Source organism: Macadamia integrifolia, unplaced genomic scaffold, assembly GCF_013358625.1.
Source record: "Macadamia integrifolia cultivar HAES 741 unplaced genomic scaffold, SCU_Mint_v3 scaffold1815, whole genome shotgun sequence".
Taxonomy (NCBI): domain Eukaryota; kingdom Viridiplantae; phylum Streptophyta; class Magnoliopsida; order Proteales; family Proteaceae; genus Macadamia; species Macadamia integrifolia.
In genome coordinates, this window is record NW_024868366.1 from 63,007 (window position 1) to 81,713 (window position 18,707).

At 38.8% G+C, this 18,707-nt stretch overlaps 1 protein-coding gene across 3 annotated transcripts; it reads left to right on the forward strand.

The window, feature by feature from the left end:
- The first annotated feature begins 12 nt into the window (after positions 1–12).
- LOC122064914 (trihelix transcription factor ASIL1-like) lies at positions 13–17,914 on the forward strand. Of its 3 annotated transcripts, none has more exons than XM_042628699.1 (3): positions 13–1,732; positions 8,292–8,397; positions 17,435–17,914. In XM_042628699.1, exons 1-3 carry the CDS (start codon positions 613–615, stop codon positions 17,460–17,462), a joined length of 1,254 nt encoding a protein of 417 aa, XP_042484633.1. In that variant the 5' UTR covers positions 13–612; the 3' UTR covers positions 17,463–17,914. The 3 variants fall into 3 exon arrangements, with proteins under 3 accessions (XP_042484633.1, XP_042484634.1, XP_042484635.1); XM_042628700.1 differs by lacking the exon at positions 8,292–8,397 and adding an exon at positions 12,389–12,503 and having other exon boundaries at positions 14–1,732; XM_042628701.1 differs by lacking the exon at positions 8,292–8,397 and having other exon boundaries at positions 19–1,732.
- Positions 17,915–18,707: the final 793 nt, after the last annotated feature.

Here is an 18,707-nt window from a genome sequence, read left to right on the forward strand (position 1 = left end):
TGATGCTCTCAACTTATCCCTCCTTTTCCGCGACCCTCTTTTCTCTCTCTCTCTCTCTCTCTCTCCTCTTTATTCTGTTACTTCACTACTTCAGCATCTTCTTGCCTAGGGAGGGAGGAAAGAAAAGAAGAGCATCTCAACAGCTCAACCGGGCATGAGTCCATTCATGAGATTCTTCTCTGTTGATTTGGACTGAAACTCTTTGCTTACTTGTAAGTTCATCTGTTCGTGGGCATTTCTTTCTTTGTATTGGCATTCGATTGAATTCTGCTTCTACCCATTTCTTCACTCTAAGAGGAGGGCTTCTAGCAAGCTCCGACTTCGAGTTAATGTTAAACCCAGCGTTATTTTGCTGCTAAACTTCCATAAGCTCATTCAACTTAGATTTTGGGGTCTGGATTTGTTGAGGAAGAAATGGGTTTTGTGGGCTGACTGGTGTTTGAAGGATTTGGGTGGTGGATTTTGCTTGGAATTGAGGTTTTGATGGAGGGTCTGCAAATAGAGAACTATCTCAGATGATATATGTCGCTGCAAAACTTCCAAAAGCTCAGAGAATTTGATTCTCCAGTCTGGGTTTGTTGAAGGAAATGATGGCTTTTTATGGACTAACTCATGTTTTGGGGATTTTGGAGGTGGGTTTTGCTTGAAATTGTGGATTGGATGGAGCCTCTGCAAAAGGGGAATCATCCCACTACTGAGGATTCGCAGATTAGAGTCCCTGAGGAGGATGAGTGTAAGCCTGTTGAGTGTCTTCAATCGGCACAAATCCAAGTGGGTGCAGGAGAAATTGCGGCAGCAAAACCCCCAGATAGGATTAAAAGGGATGAATGGAGTGAAGGAGGGGTGATGAGCTTGCTTGATGTTTATGAAGCGAAATGGATGCTTAGGAATCGTGCTAAGTTGAAGGGAAGCGATTGGGAGGAGATAGCCCAGCAGGTTTCAGTACGATGTAGTGCGAAAAAATCCGCAAAGTCTCCTAATCAATGTAAGAACAAGATAGAATCCATGAAAAAACGCTATCGGGCAGAATCAGCTGCTAACAACTCTGTTTCTACCTCTTCCTGGCAATTCTATGCTAGGATGGATGGATTATTGAAAGGAACTTACTGTTCTCAATCCAAGGTTGATGGTTGTGTCAATGGTGTGCCTGAGTCTGGTCTGCATCCTTCGTCAAAGATTGAAATTGAAGATACACAGCATGTCCTGCAATGGGTTAATGACAATGGACCTGCCCATCCGCAGAACCTTGGGAAGAATTTAAATTGTGAGATTGTTGATGTAGAAGCTGATGCACATATGCAAGACAGCAATCAAGATGATGAGTCTAATGCACTTCCCAATAACAGGAAATCCAGTAGAGGAACAGATAGTGATGTCAGTACCCCAAGGAGCAAGATTGCCAACATTGGAGAAGGGTCTGGTAAGGTTAACTCATTTAAGCGAAGGAAGAATTCAAGCAGTGATGTGGCAGAGAGTATAAGGTTGCTTGCACATTCGCTCTTGAAGATTGAACAAGCACGGATGGAAATGTATAAGAATTCAGAGCGCCTGAGGGCTGAGGCAGAGATCAGGAGGAGTGAGATGGAGCTTAAGAGGACAGAAATAATAGCTAACACTCAATTGCAGATTGCAAAGCTTTTAGCTAGGAGACCACGTACTCAAAAGAATGATGGTGGAAATTCATCCTTGAGAGCTGAACCAACCGTTCCCACAGATACTGATGGAGGGAGTGGTAAGTTATGTATTTTTGTGCTATTTATGGTTCTTGATCAATTTCCTAGCAACTTTGGTACATTGTAGGTTTTCTTTTAACAACACGGTACGCTTTTAAAGGATATTATGCTGAAATTGCTTTCTTTACTTTGGTTCTTTTCACAACTTTTGACTCTACTTGTGGGATTCATGCCATTGCTTTGCTAATTTGGTGTTTTGTTTTCTCATAAAAATCGTGGTTTGTGGTACCTAACATCTTTTTATGTTCCTTTCTTACTTGTACTTGGATGACAATAAAGTTGAGTATCAATAAGGTTTTGGAAGAGATCTTTATACAAATATAAAATTTGGATGATCAATTAATTATCCAAGAATCCATAAATAGAACTGGATTTCATTTAAATATCGGAAAGCCGACAAATCGTCTTTCCTAATTTCTTCTCTTGGAAATAGTCTTTATGGATCTTGCCCTAATACCCAATGTGAGTACACCAGAAAGAAAAAGCTGATGAAGGAAGATGGATCCACATAATTTGTTTGTCACTATCACCTGATAGAATTTAATGAAACATCACACATTAAGCTGCTGAAGATCTGAATGTGAAAGAAAACCTTAAATTGTGTGGTCTCAAGTGTTTATAGTTGTTTATGTTGGTGTATGATGTCTTGTATTCCATCGCAGTTTAATCCAGGGAGTACTGGTGTAGCACCTAGACAGGCAGGATGGCAGTCCCGCTAGCCGGTTAGCGGGCCATAGAGGTTGCAAGGGGGGCAGGAGGCCCCCGGCTCGAATTTTTTATTTGAGGGCAATTGTGTACTTTCTGGATTAGGGTTTTTTTCGCTATATATTTGTAGCGAGGGTTTCTTTCTCTGTAATGCAAGCAATACTGAGAGGTGTGAGGACGAGCGCTGTAACCCTATTCTCCATTGATAGTGAAGCAGGATCTCATCTCACCGGGGACGTAGGCAACATTGCCAAACCTCGTAAAATCCGTGTGCATTGTTTGTTTGTTTTTCATTATCTTCTGCATCGTTTTAGGGCTGCGTTTCTACAAATTGGTATCAGAGCTCTAGGTTTCCGTTTTCTAGGGTTTACTATCACGATGGCAGGGAAGGGATCGAATGTCAAGTATGACATCGAGAGGTTTAATGGGAAGAACAATTTCACCCTCTGGCGTCAAAGGATGAAGGATCTTCTGATACAGCAAGGTTTGGCGAAAACGTTGTTGGGGAAGTCGAAGAAACCTGAAAAAATTACTGACGAAGATTGGGAAGAGATGGAGGAAAAGGCGGTAAATGCTATTCGATTAAATCTTTCTGATGATGCCCTACAATATGTTGTGGGTATCGATTCTGCACCGCAGTTATGGGCGAAACTTGAAAGCATCTACATGACGAAGTCCTTAACGAACAAGTTGTTCGTGAAGAAGCAATTATACTCTCTACAGATGGAGGAAGGTACGGATCTATTAGAGCATCTTAACATGTTCAATCAGATCGTAAGTAAACTTGCAAACCTGGAGGTTAAGATCGAGGATGAAGACAAGGCGTTACTGTTGCTGTCGTCGCTCCCAGAATCATATGATCACCTAGTAACGACTCTCTTGTACGGGAAGGAGACCCTTGAGATGGATGAAGTCGCAGCTGCCCTCATGTCCAATGATACAAGGAAGAAAGCCAGTAGTACAAAATCTCAAGGAGAAGGTTTTTTCGGAGGTGACAAGGAGCAGGAAAGAGGGAGATCAAATCAGAAGGGATCTGGGAAGAGTCGATCGAAATCAAAAGGGGCAAAGACAAAGGTCTCTTGTTACTATTGCAAGAAGGAAGGTCATCTGAAGAGAGAGTGCTTGAAGAGGAAGGCGGACTTAAAGAAGAAAGGTGTAGATAAGGCATCTGAGGAAGCTAGCGTGGCTGACAGTTCAGATGGAGATGATGGAGATGTACTCTCTATATCATCAGGTAAGAATCAACCTTCTGATTCTTGGATTTTAGATTCTGGATGTTCATATCACATGTGTCCACATAAGGATTGGTTTGATACATATCAACCATATAATGGTGGGTCTGTCCTAATGGGGAATGATGCCGTATGCAAGACCATTGGGATAGGCACTATCAAAATCAAGATGTTTGATGGGATAGTAAGAACCTTAGCAGATGTGTGACATGTACCAGAATTAAGAAAAAACTTAATATCTTTGGGGGCACTTGACTCAAATGGCTGCAAGTACATAGCAGAAGGTGGAGTTCTCAAAGTTATTAAGGGTGTAATGGTTGTCATGAAGGGACAGCTAGCAGGAAACCTATACAGACTCATAGGGAACACAGTTATAGGTGGAGCATCTGTGACTACAGATGCAGTATTTGATACAGATGATACCTATCTGTGGCATATGCGGTTAGGGCATATGGGAGAAAGAGGATTGATGGAGCTTCATAAAAGGAAAATGTTGAAGGGAGTAAACTTGTAAACTGAACTTCTGCAAGTATTGTGTGTTTAGAAAACAGTGCAAGGTTAGTTTCAAAACTGCAAAACATTAGAGTAAAGGGGTGCTTGATTATGTACACAACGATGTATGGGGTCCTTCAACAACAAAATCTAAAGGTGGGGCAGAATACTTCGTGAACTTTGTTGATGATTACTCAAGGAAAGTCTGGATCTACTTCATGAAGCATAAAAGTGAGGTATTCACTAAATTTAAGGAATGGAAGGCTGAGATAGAAAGGAAGACAGGAAAGAAAATTAAATACTTGAGAACAGATAATGGAGGAGAGTACACATATAAGCCGTTTCTAGAATTGTGCAAAGCTGAAGGAATTACACGTCACTTCACGGTTCCAAATACACCATGGCAAAATGGTGTAGCCGAAAGGATGAACAAAACACTTCTAGAAAGAGTTAGAAGTATGAGGCTGAATGTAGGGTTGAGCAACAGATTTTGGGCAGAAGCAGTGAACATGGCATGTTTCCTCATCAATAGGTCTCCATCAAAGGCGATTGATTGGAAAATTCCTGAAGCGGTATGGACAGAAAAACCAGTAGATTATTCTATATTTGGTTGTCCAGCCTATGCGCATGTTGAGAGTGAGTAGCGTTCCAAGTTAGACTCAAAGTCTAAGCAGTGTATCGTTCTTGGTTTTAAGAAAGGTGTAAAGGGATTCAAGTTGTGGGATCCAAGTTCACAGAAAGTTGTGGTTAGCAGAGACGTTGTGTTTGATGAGTCTCATATAGTGAAGTCAAATTAGAATTCACAAGCAGTTGATGAAAATAAAGAAGGTTCTACTGTGCAGGTGGAGTTAGGTGAGTTAGAAACAACAAGAGAGAATGAGTCATCAAGTGACTTACCAGGACAACAGGAAGCAGTAGAAGTTCCCTATACTGTAGCAAAGGGTAAAGGGAAGCGTACTCACAAAGCACCTATGAGATACGGGTTTGAGGACATGGTTGCCTATGCCCTCACTGTAGGTACAGGTGATCCATCTTCCTACCATGATGCTTTGAGTGATGCACAGCATGATAAATGGATGGCAGCTATGATGGAGGAAATGGAATCTCTACAGAAGAACAACACTTGGGAGATTGTGGAAAAACCTAAGGAAAGAAAAATTATTGGGTGTAAATGGGTCTTTTGTAAGAAAGAGGCAGCATCTGAGAAGGAGCGTGAAAAATATAAGGCTAGACTTGTAGCCAAGGGCTATGCATAGGAGGGGATAGACTACAATGAAATATTCTCTCCGGTGGTGAAACACACTTCGATCAGGGTATTACTTGCTTTGGTGGCCATGTATGATTTAGAGCTTGAACAACTTGATGTGAAAACTGCATTTCTTCATGGTGACTTGGAAGAACAGATTTACATGGAGCAGCCTGAAGGTTTCAAGGTGCGGGGAAAGGAAGACCATGTTTGTCTGCTGAAGAGGTCGCTTTATGACCTTAAGCAATCTCCTAGGCAGTGGTACAAGCGCTTTGATTCCCACATGATGAAGATTGGCTACACAAGAAGTGAGTATGATAGTTATGTTTATTATAAAGTATCAAGTGATAATTCCATTATTTTGTTGATGCTTTATGTTGATGACATGCTCATTGCTGCAAAGAACAAACATGATATAGTTTCTTTGAAGTCTTTGTTGAGTGCTGAATTTGAGATGAAGGATCTTGGTGCCGGTAAGAAGATCCTTGGCATGGAAATCCTTAGAGATAGAAATACAGGTAAACTTTGGGTAACTCAGAAGAGGTATATTGAAAAGGTGCTAGAGCGTTTCAATATAGAAAAGGCTAAGCCGGTTAGCACTCCGTTAGCTGGCCACTTCAAGTTATCTGAAAGGGAATGCCCTACAACACATGAGGAGGTGGAGCAGATGTCTCAAGTCCCTTATGCTAGCGCAGTTGGGAGTCTCATGTATGCTATGGTTTGTAGCAGACCGGATTTGTCTCATGCAGTCAGTGTTGTTAGCAAATACATGAGTAATCCAGGGAAGGAGCATTGGTATGCAATTAAGTGGATCTTCAGATATTTGAGCAAGACTAAAGATATAGGTGTTATGTTCAGTGGCAACGGAAGTTCTACAAAATTGGCAGGTTATGTTGATTCTGACTATGCTGGTGATTTAGACAAGATGAGGTCTACTACAGGGTATGTGTTTACATTGGCTGGTGGACCTATATCATGGAGGACGATGCTTCAGTCTACAATTGCATTGTCCACTACAGAGGCAGAGTACATGGCAACAGTTGAGGCTGCCAAGGAAGGAGTCTGGTTGGCTGGACTGGTTCGTGAGTTGGGGTTGGAGCAAGGAGGTACAGTGTTACATTGTGACAGTCAGAGTGCCATACATCTTGCAAAGAATCAGGTGTTTCATGCAAGGACAAAGCATATTGATGTGAGATTTCACAAGATCAGGGAGCTTGTGTCAGAAGGTAGTATTCACTTGAGAAAAATTCATACAGATCTCAATTCTGTAGATATGTTAACAAAGCCAATTACTATAGAGAAGTTCGAGTCCTGTTTGGACTTGATTAATAGTACTCATTGTTGAAGATGAGGGACGCACCAAATAGGTGCGGGTTTGTACTTCTAATGAGGTACAATGATGAAGACGTCTACAAGTTATCTTTACAGGAGGCTCGACAGAATTCAAGCCAAGGTGGAGATTGTTGGTGTATGATGTCTTGTATTCCGTCGCAGTTTAATCCAGGGAGTACTGGTGCAGCACCTAGACAGGCAGGACGGCAGTCCCGCTAGCCGGTTAGCGGGCTGTGGAGGTTGCAAGGGGGGCAGGAAGCCCCCTTGCATAGCAGGGGGTGTAGGGGGCGCAGCCCCTTGCTTGAATTTTTTATTTGAGGGCAATTGTGTACTTTCCGGATTAGGGTTTTTTTTCGCTATATATTTGTAGCGAGGGTTTCTTTCTCTGTAATGCAAGCAATACTGAGAGGTGTGAGGACGAGTGTTGTAACCCTATTCTCCATTGATAGTGAAGCAGGATCTCATCTCACCGGGGACGTAGGCAACCTTGCCGAACCTCGTAAAATCCTTGTGCATTGTTTGTTTTGTTTTTCCATTATCTTCTGCATCGTTTTAGGGTTGCGTTTCTATAGTTTATCCCTCAAAAGGAGTCGAGAGAAACTAATGAGCTGGAAATAGGATTAGAGATCTGAAACAGGTGCGCCTAACTTGATCATCTGAAACAGATTGAATCACTTGATTAAGCAATTTTTCCATGTCCAAAGGTCCTTCCCAAATGGAGATAAATGTTATGTGAAATTTTTAGTTAGAAGGATTTTGATGGATATGAAGGATAAACAAGCTTCCTGTGTCCTTTAATTCTCATAAAAAAAGGTAAACAAATTTTCTGGAGCACGATAATGTGACTTGTCTTTGGACATGATTGGGTGTTATTGAGGTCTTGCTATCTAGTTTGACCTTTCAGTACCTTCGTTTTCTTGATTTCTATCGTTTTACTGAAAATGAAATTCTTATGGACCTTATGTTCTGAATGAGGATCATTGTCATTGATTAGCTAAGGGCCTACCTATGCGCACATTCCCCTGTAGTCCACTGGCATCCATTCTGGAGGCTTTGATGGGCTAAAATACTTGAAGAAATGGGAACAAATCAATAGAGATAATAGTGGGTTGAATTGTTATCCATTCTGGCAATCTAATAACTAGTCATATAGGTAGTTGAAAATTTGAGATTGTTTTAAGGTTAACTTATGTTTCCTTTGCGAGAATTAGTTTTTTTTTTTCGTGCCAATATTTGTTTCGTTAGGCATAACAGATCTTGGTGTTGATGGCAATTCTCTGAAAATTCTGAAACCAATTTATCCTTTTGAAAACTAGAAGAATTGTAAAATTGATATATTTTATTTCTGGGTTTTCAAAGGAGGATCAACATGTTTGATCACTTTTAGTTACTTCTTTGTTTTTGTAGGTTTCTCCCTCTTTAGAATATTTTTTTAGGTTATTACCTTAACACTTTCAGAAGATTTCATAACTTGCCCCCAAACTCCAAACAGATAGTAAACAGCAATTAGCTAATTAATGATTCTACTGTTGTTTCTGCATTTCATGCAAGGCGAATGGACCATCCTGAGAAGTCTACAAAATATTTCTATGCATTCTTGTTTTCTTCATTTGTTTAATGATGATAATGAATTCCACATGCATGGCAGTACACTTCTGTAAGTTAAGTCAATTCGTTATTCATTAAGATATGTTTTCAAAGAGTTGCTTTTGTTCTGTTCTAAGGCTATTGTTGTTGCTCAACAACCCACCCCCTGGTGGGGAAATATTGGTATAGCGGTGGTCCAGTTGGAGTCCCTGCAATTATAGCATTCATAATTTTGAAGATTCTGGTGTCCTACAAACCATTCTATTATTTTTGTTGGATATTGGACCCTTAGCCTCCCGTTTTTACTTGTGAATTTTAAGTTTTCTGAAGCGATGCTATTTTTGAATTCCTTTTATATCGTACACTCCTTGTTGTAAACACCTGTATGATGCAAAGAATTGATGTTTTCTTAAAGTCGCGCATTTTACAGTGTATGAAGTTTGGTAGTTTGGAATTTGATGTTTGGGCCTGGGAGAAAGCTTAGAAACAGTGAATCCCATATTTGTCTTCTTGTTACTCAATCAGTACTCATCATGTTATCCATATTATGCCTGGAAACTATTGTACCCAAGTTGGTTGGGTTAAATTGAGCTGCTTTGAGCAGGGATTGTATCCAGGAATGAAGCTTTGTTGGCAGAAGAGATTTAGTTTGTTTAGATAGAGTTGTGTTTACTTTTAAGAATCAGTGTGCAGTGAGTACTTGCCTGTTACGTTTGTTGCACATAGTGCTACAACATGCATGAACAACAGAACCATGGGAATTGTAAGTCTTAGGGCTTCATGAATCATTTATGTTATGAATGCAGATCATCCAGCGATAATATAAGGGTATAGACCTGAAAACCTATGGGTGAATCATTGGTTCATAGTTTTTGTGGGATTTACCATTAGGATAACTTGCAAAGTATAATATCTTGAAGATAGTGAAAATGATTACTCTGATCTGTCCCATGGAACTTATGCTGTAGCATATGAACGTCTAGAAATCGTGAGAAAATTTATATCAAACAGACTTGATGGATAAACTTCTACATGGAAAAGCATACGATTAGCAGGTGAAGGATTATAAGTAAATAGCTATTAGCATGGTATGAAGTATCGATATGATACAACCTGACATGGCTGATACATACTGAGATTGGTCATGTTGGTACTTTTAATCTAATACCAGATTAATACATAGGAAGCAAACATGCAAAATACAGAATACTAGTTGTGGTGGGTGATCTTCATCAATAGACCCAAAGTAGATTATATTTCTAGGTAATGTACAGTATACAAGTAAAAGTTACCTTTATATATAAATTTTTTTGTGTAGAAAATTACCCTAATATTGGAGTGTATAAGATACAACAGGTATATACAGAAATACATGAGAACTTAACAGATTAACCCTAATCATAGTTGTTGAGGCGTCGCCTAGGCATCTAGGCACCTTGGATGCCTTAGTCTCCTAGGTGGGCGCTTATTGGTGTTGCCTTGAGTCTAGGCCCCATCCGATGCCTTGGGCCACTTAGACGCCGTAACAACTATGGACCAAATTAACCCTCATCTTTACACTCACCTTGAACTGATGTTGGGTGGACAATATAAGTTTGGTTACAAGATATTGGTGGCGAGCAGAGGATGTAGCTTTGGTAAAATGTTAACAATCTGATGGGAAAAAGTTATGTAAGTCAGAGAATAGAGGTCACTAAGATATTTCTGACGGATAAAGTGACGACCAACGGTAATATGCTCCGTACTCTCATGAAATACATGATTGGAAGCAATGTAAATGGCCCTAGTATTATCAGCATTGATAGATGTAGTTTTCGAAAGGAAATAGGTAAGTCACGAAATAACCCATGAAACAAAACAATTTCACTGCAAACCGATGACATGAGCAATATTCTACCTCAGCAGAAGACTCAGACAATGTATGTTAGTTCTTAGATTTTCAAGAAATTAGGGAGTTACCAAGAAAAAAACACACTAGCCTGATGTAGGGCACTGAGTTTCCAAACAACCAGCACAATTGACTTGAACATTGGCACACAGCTGAAGTGAGGAGGAAAATGAGAAGAATAGAACTTCGGTTGGTGTACCTTGCAAGGTGAATAATGTGATGAACAGCAAAGAGGTGCAACTGACAAGGGGTGAGACAAACTGGCTCACAATGTGGACAATATAGCATTATCAGAACAGGTCTTAATAAGATAAATAAGGCTACTCGCCAGCTTTCAATATGTAGTAGAATCAGAAAAAAGATTCTACAGCTTGCTTAGAATATTTAACATTAAATTCCATAGGAGTTTCCACCTTCTTATATCATTCAATTTTGCCAGTTTAGTCAGATCCTGGACATATTTGTGTTGGTTAGCAAAATAACCACGATTAGAGTAGTGAACCTCCTGTCCTAGGAAATATGTGAGAGGAGTCAAATCCTTCATTTTGAAGGAGAACTCATGATATATTTCATTGTAGTAATAACTTTAGTATCATCTCCAATGATAAGAATATCATCCACATGTTTCAGAAGAAATGCCATGCTTTTAGGAGAAGATGAAAGAATAGTGAATAGTTATATGGTAATTCTGAGTAAGACAGTCGTCTCTCAACAATAGGATTAAAAGTCTTGTAGTGGTCAATGCCATATTCCTGTTTATCTCCCTGACTATCAAGCGAGCTTTATACCGATCATAGAACCATCAAACTTGAGCTTTACAGAATATATCCAATGGCACTTGGATGATCAGAGTATTCAGAGGAGCAGGCACAAGATCTGAAGTATCATTTTCCAGTAAAGCCTGAAGTTTGGAATCCTTAGCCTCTTGCCAACAGGGAATATGGTATACTTGTTAAGATTTAGGAATACAAACAGGATCTTGAGAGAGAAATAGAGAAGTAACAGGATTCAAGGGAGCAAATAACGAAAATGATGTAAAGGGATCAAGAGAAGTAAGTAACTCTGTAGGAATGGTAGCTAAAAATCCATACCAATGAGGAGGCTTAGAAACCCTTGTGGAATGATGCAAACATTATTAGAAGAAAAACCATAGGAGACAAAGAAGGAACAATGAATGAAATATTTGGATCAACAAAAGTAACAACTGAAGATAAAGGAAGAGAGGAAGAGAAGAAGAGAAGGAAGAAATTACCTCAGCAGAAGAATCTGATGATGATGTAGGAACAGACCAGACACCAGAGGCAAGGTAGGGATATTGCAGTTGCAGTCACCTAATGTCACCGTCAGTGATACACAAGAAGAGGAGCAGAGGAAGAGGAAGTAAGATCATAGAGAGGAAGAAAAGAAATGAATGTAATAGAAAATATGCTCCATGAAAATAACATGATTAGAAATGCACTAAAGGCAAAGAGATGGATCATAACAAAACCCTAACGTTCTGAACTATAGTCCACAAACACTCACATGGCAGCCTGAGGAGAGTTTGGTCTGTTCATGTTGAAGTACGTGAACAACACACAAACAACCAAATACCTGAAGTAAAGAATAGTCAAGAGAAGAACAAACAAACATGATAAGGAAAAAGTTTTTGTAATACAGTGTAAAGAATAGGGGTTATTTAGTCTTTTCCATTGTATATTTTGTATATACTTGCTGCTGTATTGTATACCCATCTAATTTTTTTTTTCTTATAACTTATAAATGGGACATCTTGCGTATAATAAAGGCTCAATTGGGTGATTCGATCAAGGTGATCACCCTCCAAACCTTTCTTATTTTTTGTTTTACCAACAAGGGTTTTAGTTCCAATTGATTGACCTTGTCTTTACCTCTGAGTTGTGATCTCAAATCTATACTTGGTTCAGATTTGATTCTGATTGGAGATCTCTTTTATTATTGGATTTGAATTGTAATCTAGGTTTTAGATCTAGTTCAGGTTTTCTTTTCGATTGGAGATTTCTGATTTCTGATTTCTGATTTTTATCTAGTATTGTTCTCTTTAATTTGATAAATTATTTTCTTATTGAGTTATTTTCTTGCAATGGAGAAATATGAGATGTTATCTGTTAAATTTGATGGGACCAACTATGATGTTTGACGGTTCCTTTTTCAGTTCCTTGTAAAAGGAAAAGAACATCGGGGACGGTGATGGATCTCAGCCTCCACCATTTACTTCTGATCCTTCCAAATCTAATGTAGTGGCACAATGGAAAATCAATAATGCTAAGGTTGTTACTTGGATTCTTAGCACTATTGAGTCACACATTGAAATATTCCTAGAAGGTTTCTTGGCAGCCAGAGAAATGTGGTTGTATCTTGAATTGGTTTATCAATAGTTGAATTTGGTTTGACAGGTTTAGATTAATATGAGATTGTTTCATATGGTCAAGAGAGAAAAGAATCAAAGAGTATCATAGAGGTATTATGACCTTCTGGACTGAATATGAACAGCCTTATACTGGGAGTTGATTTGTTTGATTGTTGTGTTGCTACTTTGTATAGGGTGTGTGACAAGAAGAAGGTTATGCAATTTTTCATGAAATTTAGACCAAATTATGAGGTTGTTCGTACTAATATCGGTACTCTTCCTACTATGGATTCTATCCTTGGGGAGCTACTTCAGGAAGAGGCCAGAATCATCACACAGGCTACACTTGAAGGTAAAAAGGATGATGTGGTATCGTTGGCCAATAAGTAAGGGCTAAGTTTACCTCTCCTGATTTCTCTCGTCTCCAATGCTGAGTGTAAGGTGTTTGGTCATACTGCTTCTCATTGCAAGAAGCGAAATTTCTGTGTTTAATGTAAGAAGGATTGCCATAATTTTCTGGGTGTAAGGTGAAACCACAGCAGTCTGATAATCTTGGTTATTGTAAAGGCCAACCGAGGGCATTTAGTAATTGGGTTCAAGGGAATGCTCGGGGAGACCAACAGGATCCTGGCTTATTAATGGAATTTATAAATATCATAATGGGAACAGCAAAAGCTCAGGAGTGACATGGGAGAATGGAAAATGGATGTGCCACAAGTGATTCATTCAACTCTTCCAATCGGTCTCTGTTACAATGACCTTTTGAACATTTGTTAATTGGATTTTTAATGATTTTTAAATTTCATAATGGGAAGTTGGGAACTGAAAGATCCCAGGAGTAACATGGGAGATTGGAAAGTGGAAATGTTTAGGTTGCATTTCTATGCATTTTTGGATTGCATTCTAGGTCGAAAACATATTCTGAGACAAAACAATATTATTTGTTATGCATTCTTGTTCCCAGATTTTAGAAAATGTGACCACATTCTAGAATGCACTATCTAAGGGTGTCAATCAGTTGGTTCAGTTATGTTTTGGTCTATTATTGGGCTAACCCAGAGCCAAACTGTTAAGAAATATTTTGGTTTTTGGTCTGATTTGATCCGGTTTTTCATTATTTCTTTGTTATTGGTTTGTAATCGGGTTGCTATTTTGTCACAATCACCCCTTCTCTTGAGGTAATTTCTTCTTCCTCAACTTCTGTCTCATTGCCTCCGGTTTTGTTGATCATAATGTCTCTCATGTGATGATTTATCTCCTGATCCTCTCATTTCTAATTCTAATCATGCCTCCATAATCCTTCCATGTGTAGGGTGTGTTCTGATCCGCCTACAGTGAGAGGGAGTGTTGGAATCCCATATTGGTCAGGATGGGACTTTCGTATCTTCATATACCTGTGAGTCCCTCCACCTAACAGAGGAACCAACTGAACTGGAAGAAGAAAGAGAGGATGATCTCTTCTGTGGATCCAACTCCAATGAATAACGTCCAAGCTTACGCCCCTTCGCCATATCCTTCCCAGTGTGCTGGTCTTGAATCACATTCATTAGAGGAAAATTTATTAACTTAACCTTCATCAACCAGTTGACCAATGGAAACAAGACTATTAGTAGGCGTAAGAACAAGAAAGACAGGTTAACTAGAAAAGAGAGAGAGTACACAGACAGATTATTATTACCAATGATATCTAACTTATCACCATTAGCAGTAATAAACTAATAATTGTCGACCATCAATGCATGGTTTATGAACAACAATAGAAGAAAAGGAACCAATCATATGATTAGAAGCGCCAAATTCAAAAATCCACAATGGAATTGGAGAACAGAAAAAGGAAACCTTACCAGACAGATTGAGGGGCAGTAGTGGTCTAGGACAAGGGCAATCGCATAACTGAAGGGGGTCAGCAGAGGGCGACAGGGGCAATCAAAGAGGGAAACAGAGATAACGAGTGACAGCAGAGGATGATTGCAGGTGGAAAAAATGACCAAGAAAGTGTAGAAGAGGCATGGTGGTGGTGGATGATAATGCATAGTTGAAGAAACAGGGCAGCGGAGGCAATGGAGTAGGGCAGCAGAGATGATCAGCAAGATGCAGTGAAGACAGAGATGTTCATGGCCAGGGATGCTTACGTAGATGGGTGGTGTATCAGGGCTTTGATACCATGTCAATCTTATACCAGACTGATACTTGGGAAGAAAATTCTAATTACTGGTTTTGGAGGGTGATCTTCTTCATTGATACACCCAAAATAGATTATAGCTAATCTGTATGGTACCATGGTATACTAGTGTAATATCCTTATACTGGAGGGTATAAGATACAACAAGTGTATTAAAAAACATCAGAAATGACCAAATTAACCATGACCAAAATTAACCCTCATCTATACAGATACGATACAAAATCAATACATAAAAAAATTGATGTACACAACCGAAACGGACAGATATGGCACTGATATGGACCGACACACTTGATACACAGACTGCCAAGCCACCCCTCCCCCCCCCCCCCCCCCAAAAAAAAAAAAAATAGTTCTTTAAAGATCAACTTCTTTTGACTCTAATTTTTTGACTAAAACTTAAGTGGATCCCATCTACACTAACTACTGACATAAGAGGAGTGATTAAATGATTTTTGTTTTTTGGCTCATCCTAAATGATTGGTAATTTATAAATGGTCTGTAATGTATATTTATGTTTGTTTCTAAGTAAATATTATCAATAGTTGCATACAATAGATCTTCTTAATATGTTACTAGCAGAGTATTAGTATGATTAATGTATATATATTATTTGTATGTTACTTAATACTTGGTATTATCTATATACTTACATTTTGCTTGCTTGGATTTGACCTTTAGGGGTCAATCCAAGATCCTAATAGGTAAATAGATTTTTATTTTTCAAATCTTCTTGCTTAACTGTTTCTTATCACCTATTAGTAGGTTTGACATTGCACTTGCTAATGAAGATTTGAATCACATAGAATGTCGTGAAAACAGAGGTAATCTAGCATTGGCTGGATATCATTATTTATGGCGTATTTATGGTGCACAATGCTTAAAACACTTTTTTTTTGCATGTATCATATTTCATAAGCATATCCATGCGTATCTAGCTTCTACTGGTGTTTCTCTGATATGTCTCTCTTAAAACCAGCTTTCCTATATGCTGCCTGATATTGATACTTGACACCTTGGTTATTAGTATGGCATAAGATATCGGTAATGAAATAGAAAATGGATAATATGATTATGGTTCCTTATAATTAACCCAAGCTTTGGATGAAGCAGATGAAATGCTAATTTTCTCTTCAGACAGGTTTGATGAATATGCTTGACTGTTTGACCTTCGGAACATAAGATATCTGAGTATTTAGTGGGTAATATTTGTTCTCTAAAGAAAAAAGAAAAAAATGCATAGTTGATATTGTTTGCCCAATCATTTTGACAGCCATGCAAATTCCTCCCAAGCAGTCATATATAACAATGAAATGAAAGCCCTCACAATGCAAGGGATAAAAAGTGTAGTGAATAAGCTGGCATTTGGAGCAGTATTGCAGTATTCTTCTTTTAATATATTCGGTTGATTGTTCTTATGCCATGATATGAGATTGTAGTTGTAAGACCTTAAAAATTCTCTGTTTGGTTAAGAACCCCTTTGATGTGTTGTGTGAGGGTGCTTGGTAACAGACCAACAAAACCAGGGTGACGTGGCTCGATTTTGTGAACTGCTTTAAATTGGTTACTTCCGTTTGCTGTCCATGCATCGATTACTTGATTGGTGCAGGGATCGAGATCTGATTAAAGTGGTTCAAAGCAAATATGATCAGTCCTAAGTTACTGGGATTCAGTTTCAACTGTTAAAGTCACCTTAGCATGACCATATAGGAAGATATATAGGCTTCTGGCTTCTTCTTATGTTCTCTCTTTTCAGTAGCTTTATGTTATGTGAATAGGGGATATGTTGACTTCGGGGGAATTCTTCGGTGGCGATATAACTTACTGTCCTCCACATATCTTCATAATTTCTCATCTTCTTTTAAATCCCAAAAAAAGAGGGGGGGCGGGGTAGTTATGGCAAGTAGAATATGCAGCTTGTCTTGGAAGACAAGACACTTTTGCAGAATTTTCTACTGATGCCAATTTTACCTTGAGTAGCTCATAAAACAATTAATAGGCCAAACTTATGTAATTATCATCTTGTTTTCCACTGCAATATCAGGGCTTTGCTGCCTCCTGAAGAATCAAATTCAACTTTGAGAGTTCTTGCTTGAATTTAATGTGCATCGAGCACTAGGGGTTTTTCAGTGACAGTGTAGGGATAACTTCTCCAATTTTCACTCTACAGATTGGATCAGGCTGACCCAGTCTGATTGTAGTGATAGCCCTTCCTTCCAGCCCCATTAAAGCACCCTTGGTTTAAGCTTGGAGCTTGATCAGAGAAGGGCGAGTGAGGATGTGGCGTGTAGTAGAACTCATGTTTATTTGAAGATATGTCATTATGGCTAGTCTTAGATATATTTTACCATATTTTGAAGCTGTGATATGTGCCTCCAGTTGCCCTTTGTCTTACTGAGAGTTCCTGGTAAAGTGAATCATTCACTTCCTATTGTTCATTTGAAATCAAATATAAGCAAATACTCTTAATTAAATCTGTAATTAATGCCCCATTTCTACCATTTGCTTTCTGGCCAAGTACTGTTTTATTTAAGCAACATTTATGCTTGCAAATTCAGCTTAATCTTCCATTAGAGATGTACCCCCCCCCCCCACCCCCCCCCCCCAAAAAAAAAAAAAAAAGGTAAAAATGCAAGGAGATTGATGCAAATATGTTGGTGTTTCAGGGTGATGAATTCTGACAGTAGGGAATGACCCAAAGAAGAAACTCTGATGTCAGTTTTTTATCCCAAGCATAGCTTGTACGACTTTGCGCTGGGCGATTTGAGCATGTATAAGTTATTTGTATTTATATGCCAAACTCTAGTAATTCCAAAAATATGGAAACAATGAAGGGGCTGAGGGTAATGAGAAAGGAGCTATTGACTCCAAATGAACAAAGGGAATAATTGATTTTAAAAATATTGATTCCATGTAATTGCTGTTAAGTAGAATTTTTTTTTTTGGGGGTGGGGTGGTGGGGGGAGAGTGCTATAAGGCAACTGGTCTTTCAGAAATATTGCGTTATAGCATCTATTGACCATCTTAATTGGAGAAGAATAATGTTGAACCCTCTTTTCCAGAGCAGGCATATTGCATGGAATTGGCTACATGCTTGAAATTGAGTCATTACAATCAAATTAAATGTTGCAGGTTCAAGTCTTCAACTCTGTGAGCCTCACAATCCATGGTGTTTTATCTGGATGCCATTTTTTTCTGATGTCTTAAATTGATCGCAATGTTCAAACACCATGGCGATGGGATCTGCCTCATTCTATCATTTGATTTGAAAAATTTATAAACTGCTAGAGTGATACTGTTAGGTTGGAAATGGTTCCTGAAGGACCTTATGTGCAGTGTTTTTGGTTATATCTAAATGAGATGCTTGGATTGATGTTGGAAGTTGGAGCTACCATCCTCAATTGTACACCTTAACAACATCATAAGTCTTTGGTGCCATTGGGTTTCCCCTGCTGACTTAGCAGCACACTTGGCTGAAGTTGCAGTATACTGGTTTTTCAACCTGCCATTATTGATTCAAGGGCTTTCAGAGAGTAGCTAACTATTTTATAGTGTTTTGTTTTCTGGATTGATATGCCTAAGTTTCCCTGGAGATGAAACTAGCGTTCCTGCTACATACCTTATAATTTTGACACTCGACTGGACCAAAACCTCAGCTTGATATAATCATCTAAAATAATGCTTTACTCAAATTTTATCATCACTTGACAATATTTCATACCCAAAAAAAAGAAAAGAAGACATTAAATTCCAAATCTAACCAAAGATGGAGTTGGTATTTGTAGGACTCTCTCTCTCTCTCTCTAACACATTTTTTTTTTTTGTCTTTGGCTTTGATTTTTGACCATTGTCACAAAGTAAAAGTTATTGGACTGGTAGAGCAACTTTTTCCAAACATCAGAGACCTGCAGACAAATTTATTTTTACTTCACGTCAAAG

Bases quoted from the DNA above. Each gene is read 5' to 3' on its own strand.
- LOC122064914 (XM_042628699.1), top strand. From the start codon at position 613: ATGTTTTGGGGATTTTGGAGGTGGGTTTTGCTTGAAATTGTGGATTGG. The intron at 1,733-8,291 runs GTAAGTTATGTA...ATTTCATGCAAG, and splicing joins AGATACTGATGGAGGGAGTG to GCGAATGGACCATCCTGAGA. The intron at 8,398-17,434 runs GTAAGTTAAGTC...TTGGTGTTTCAG, and splicing joins ATGCATGGCAGTACACTTCT to GGTGATGAATTCTGACAGTA.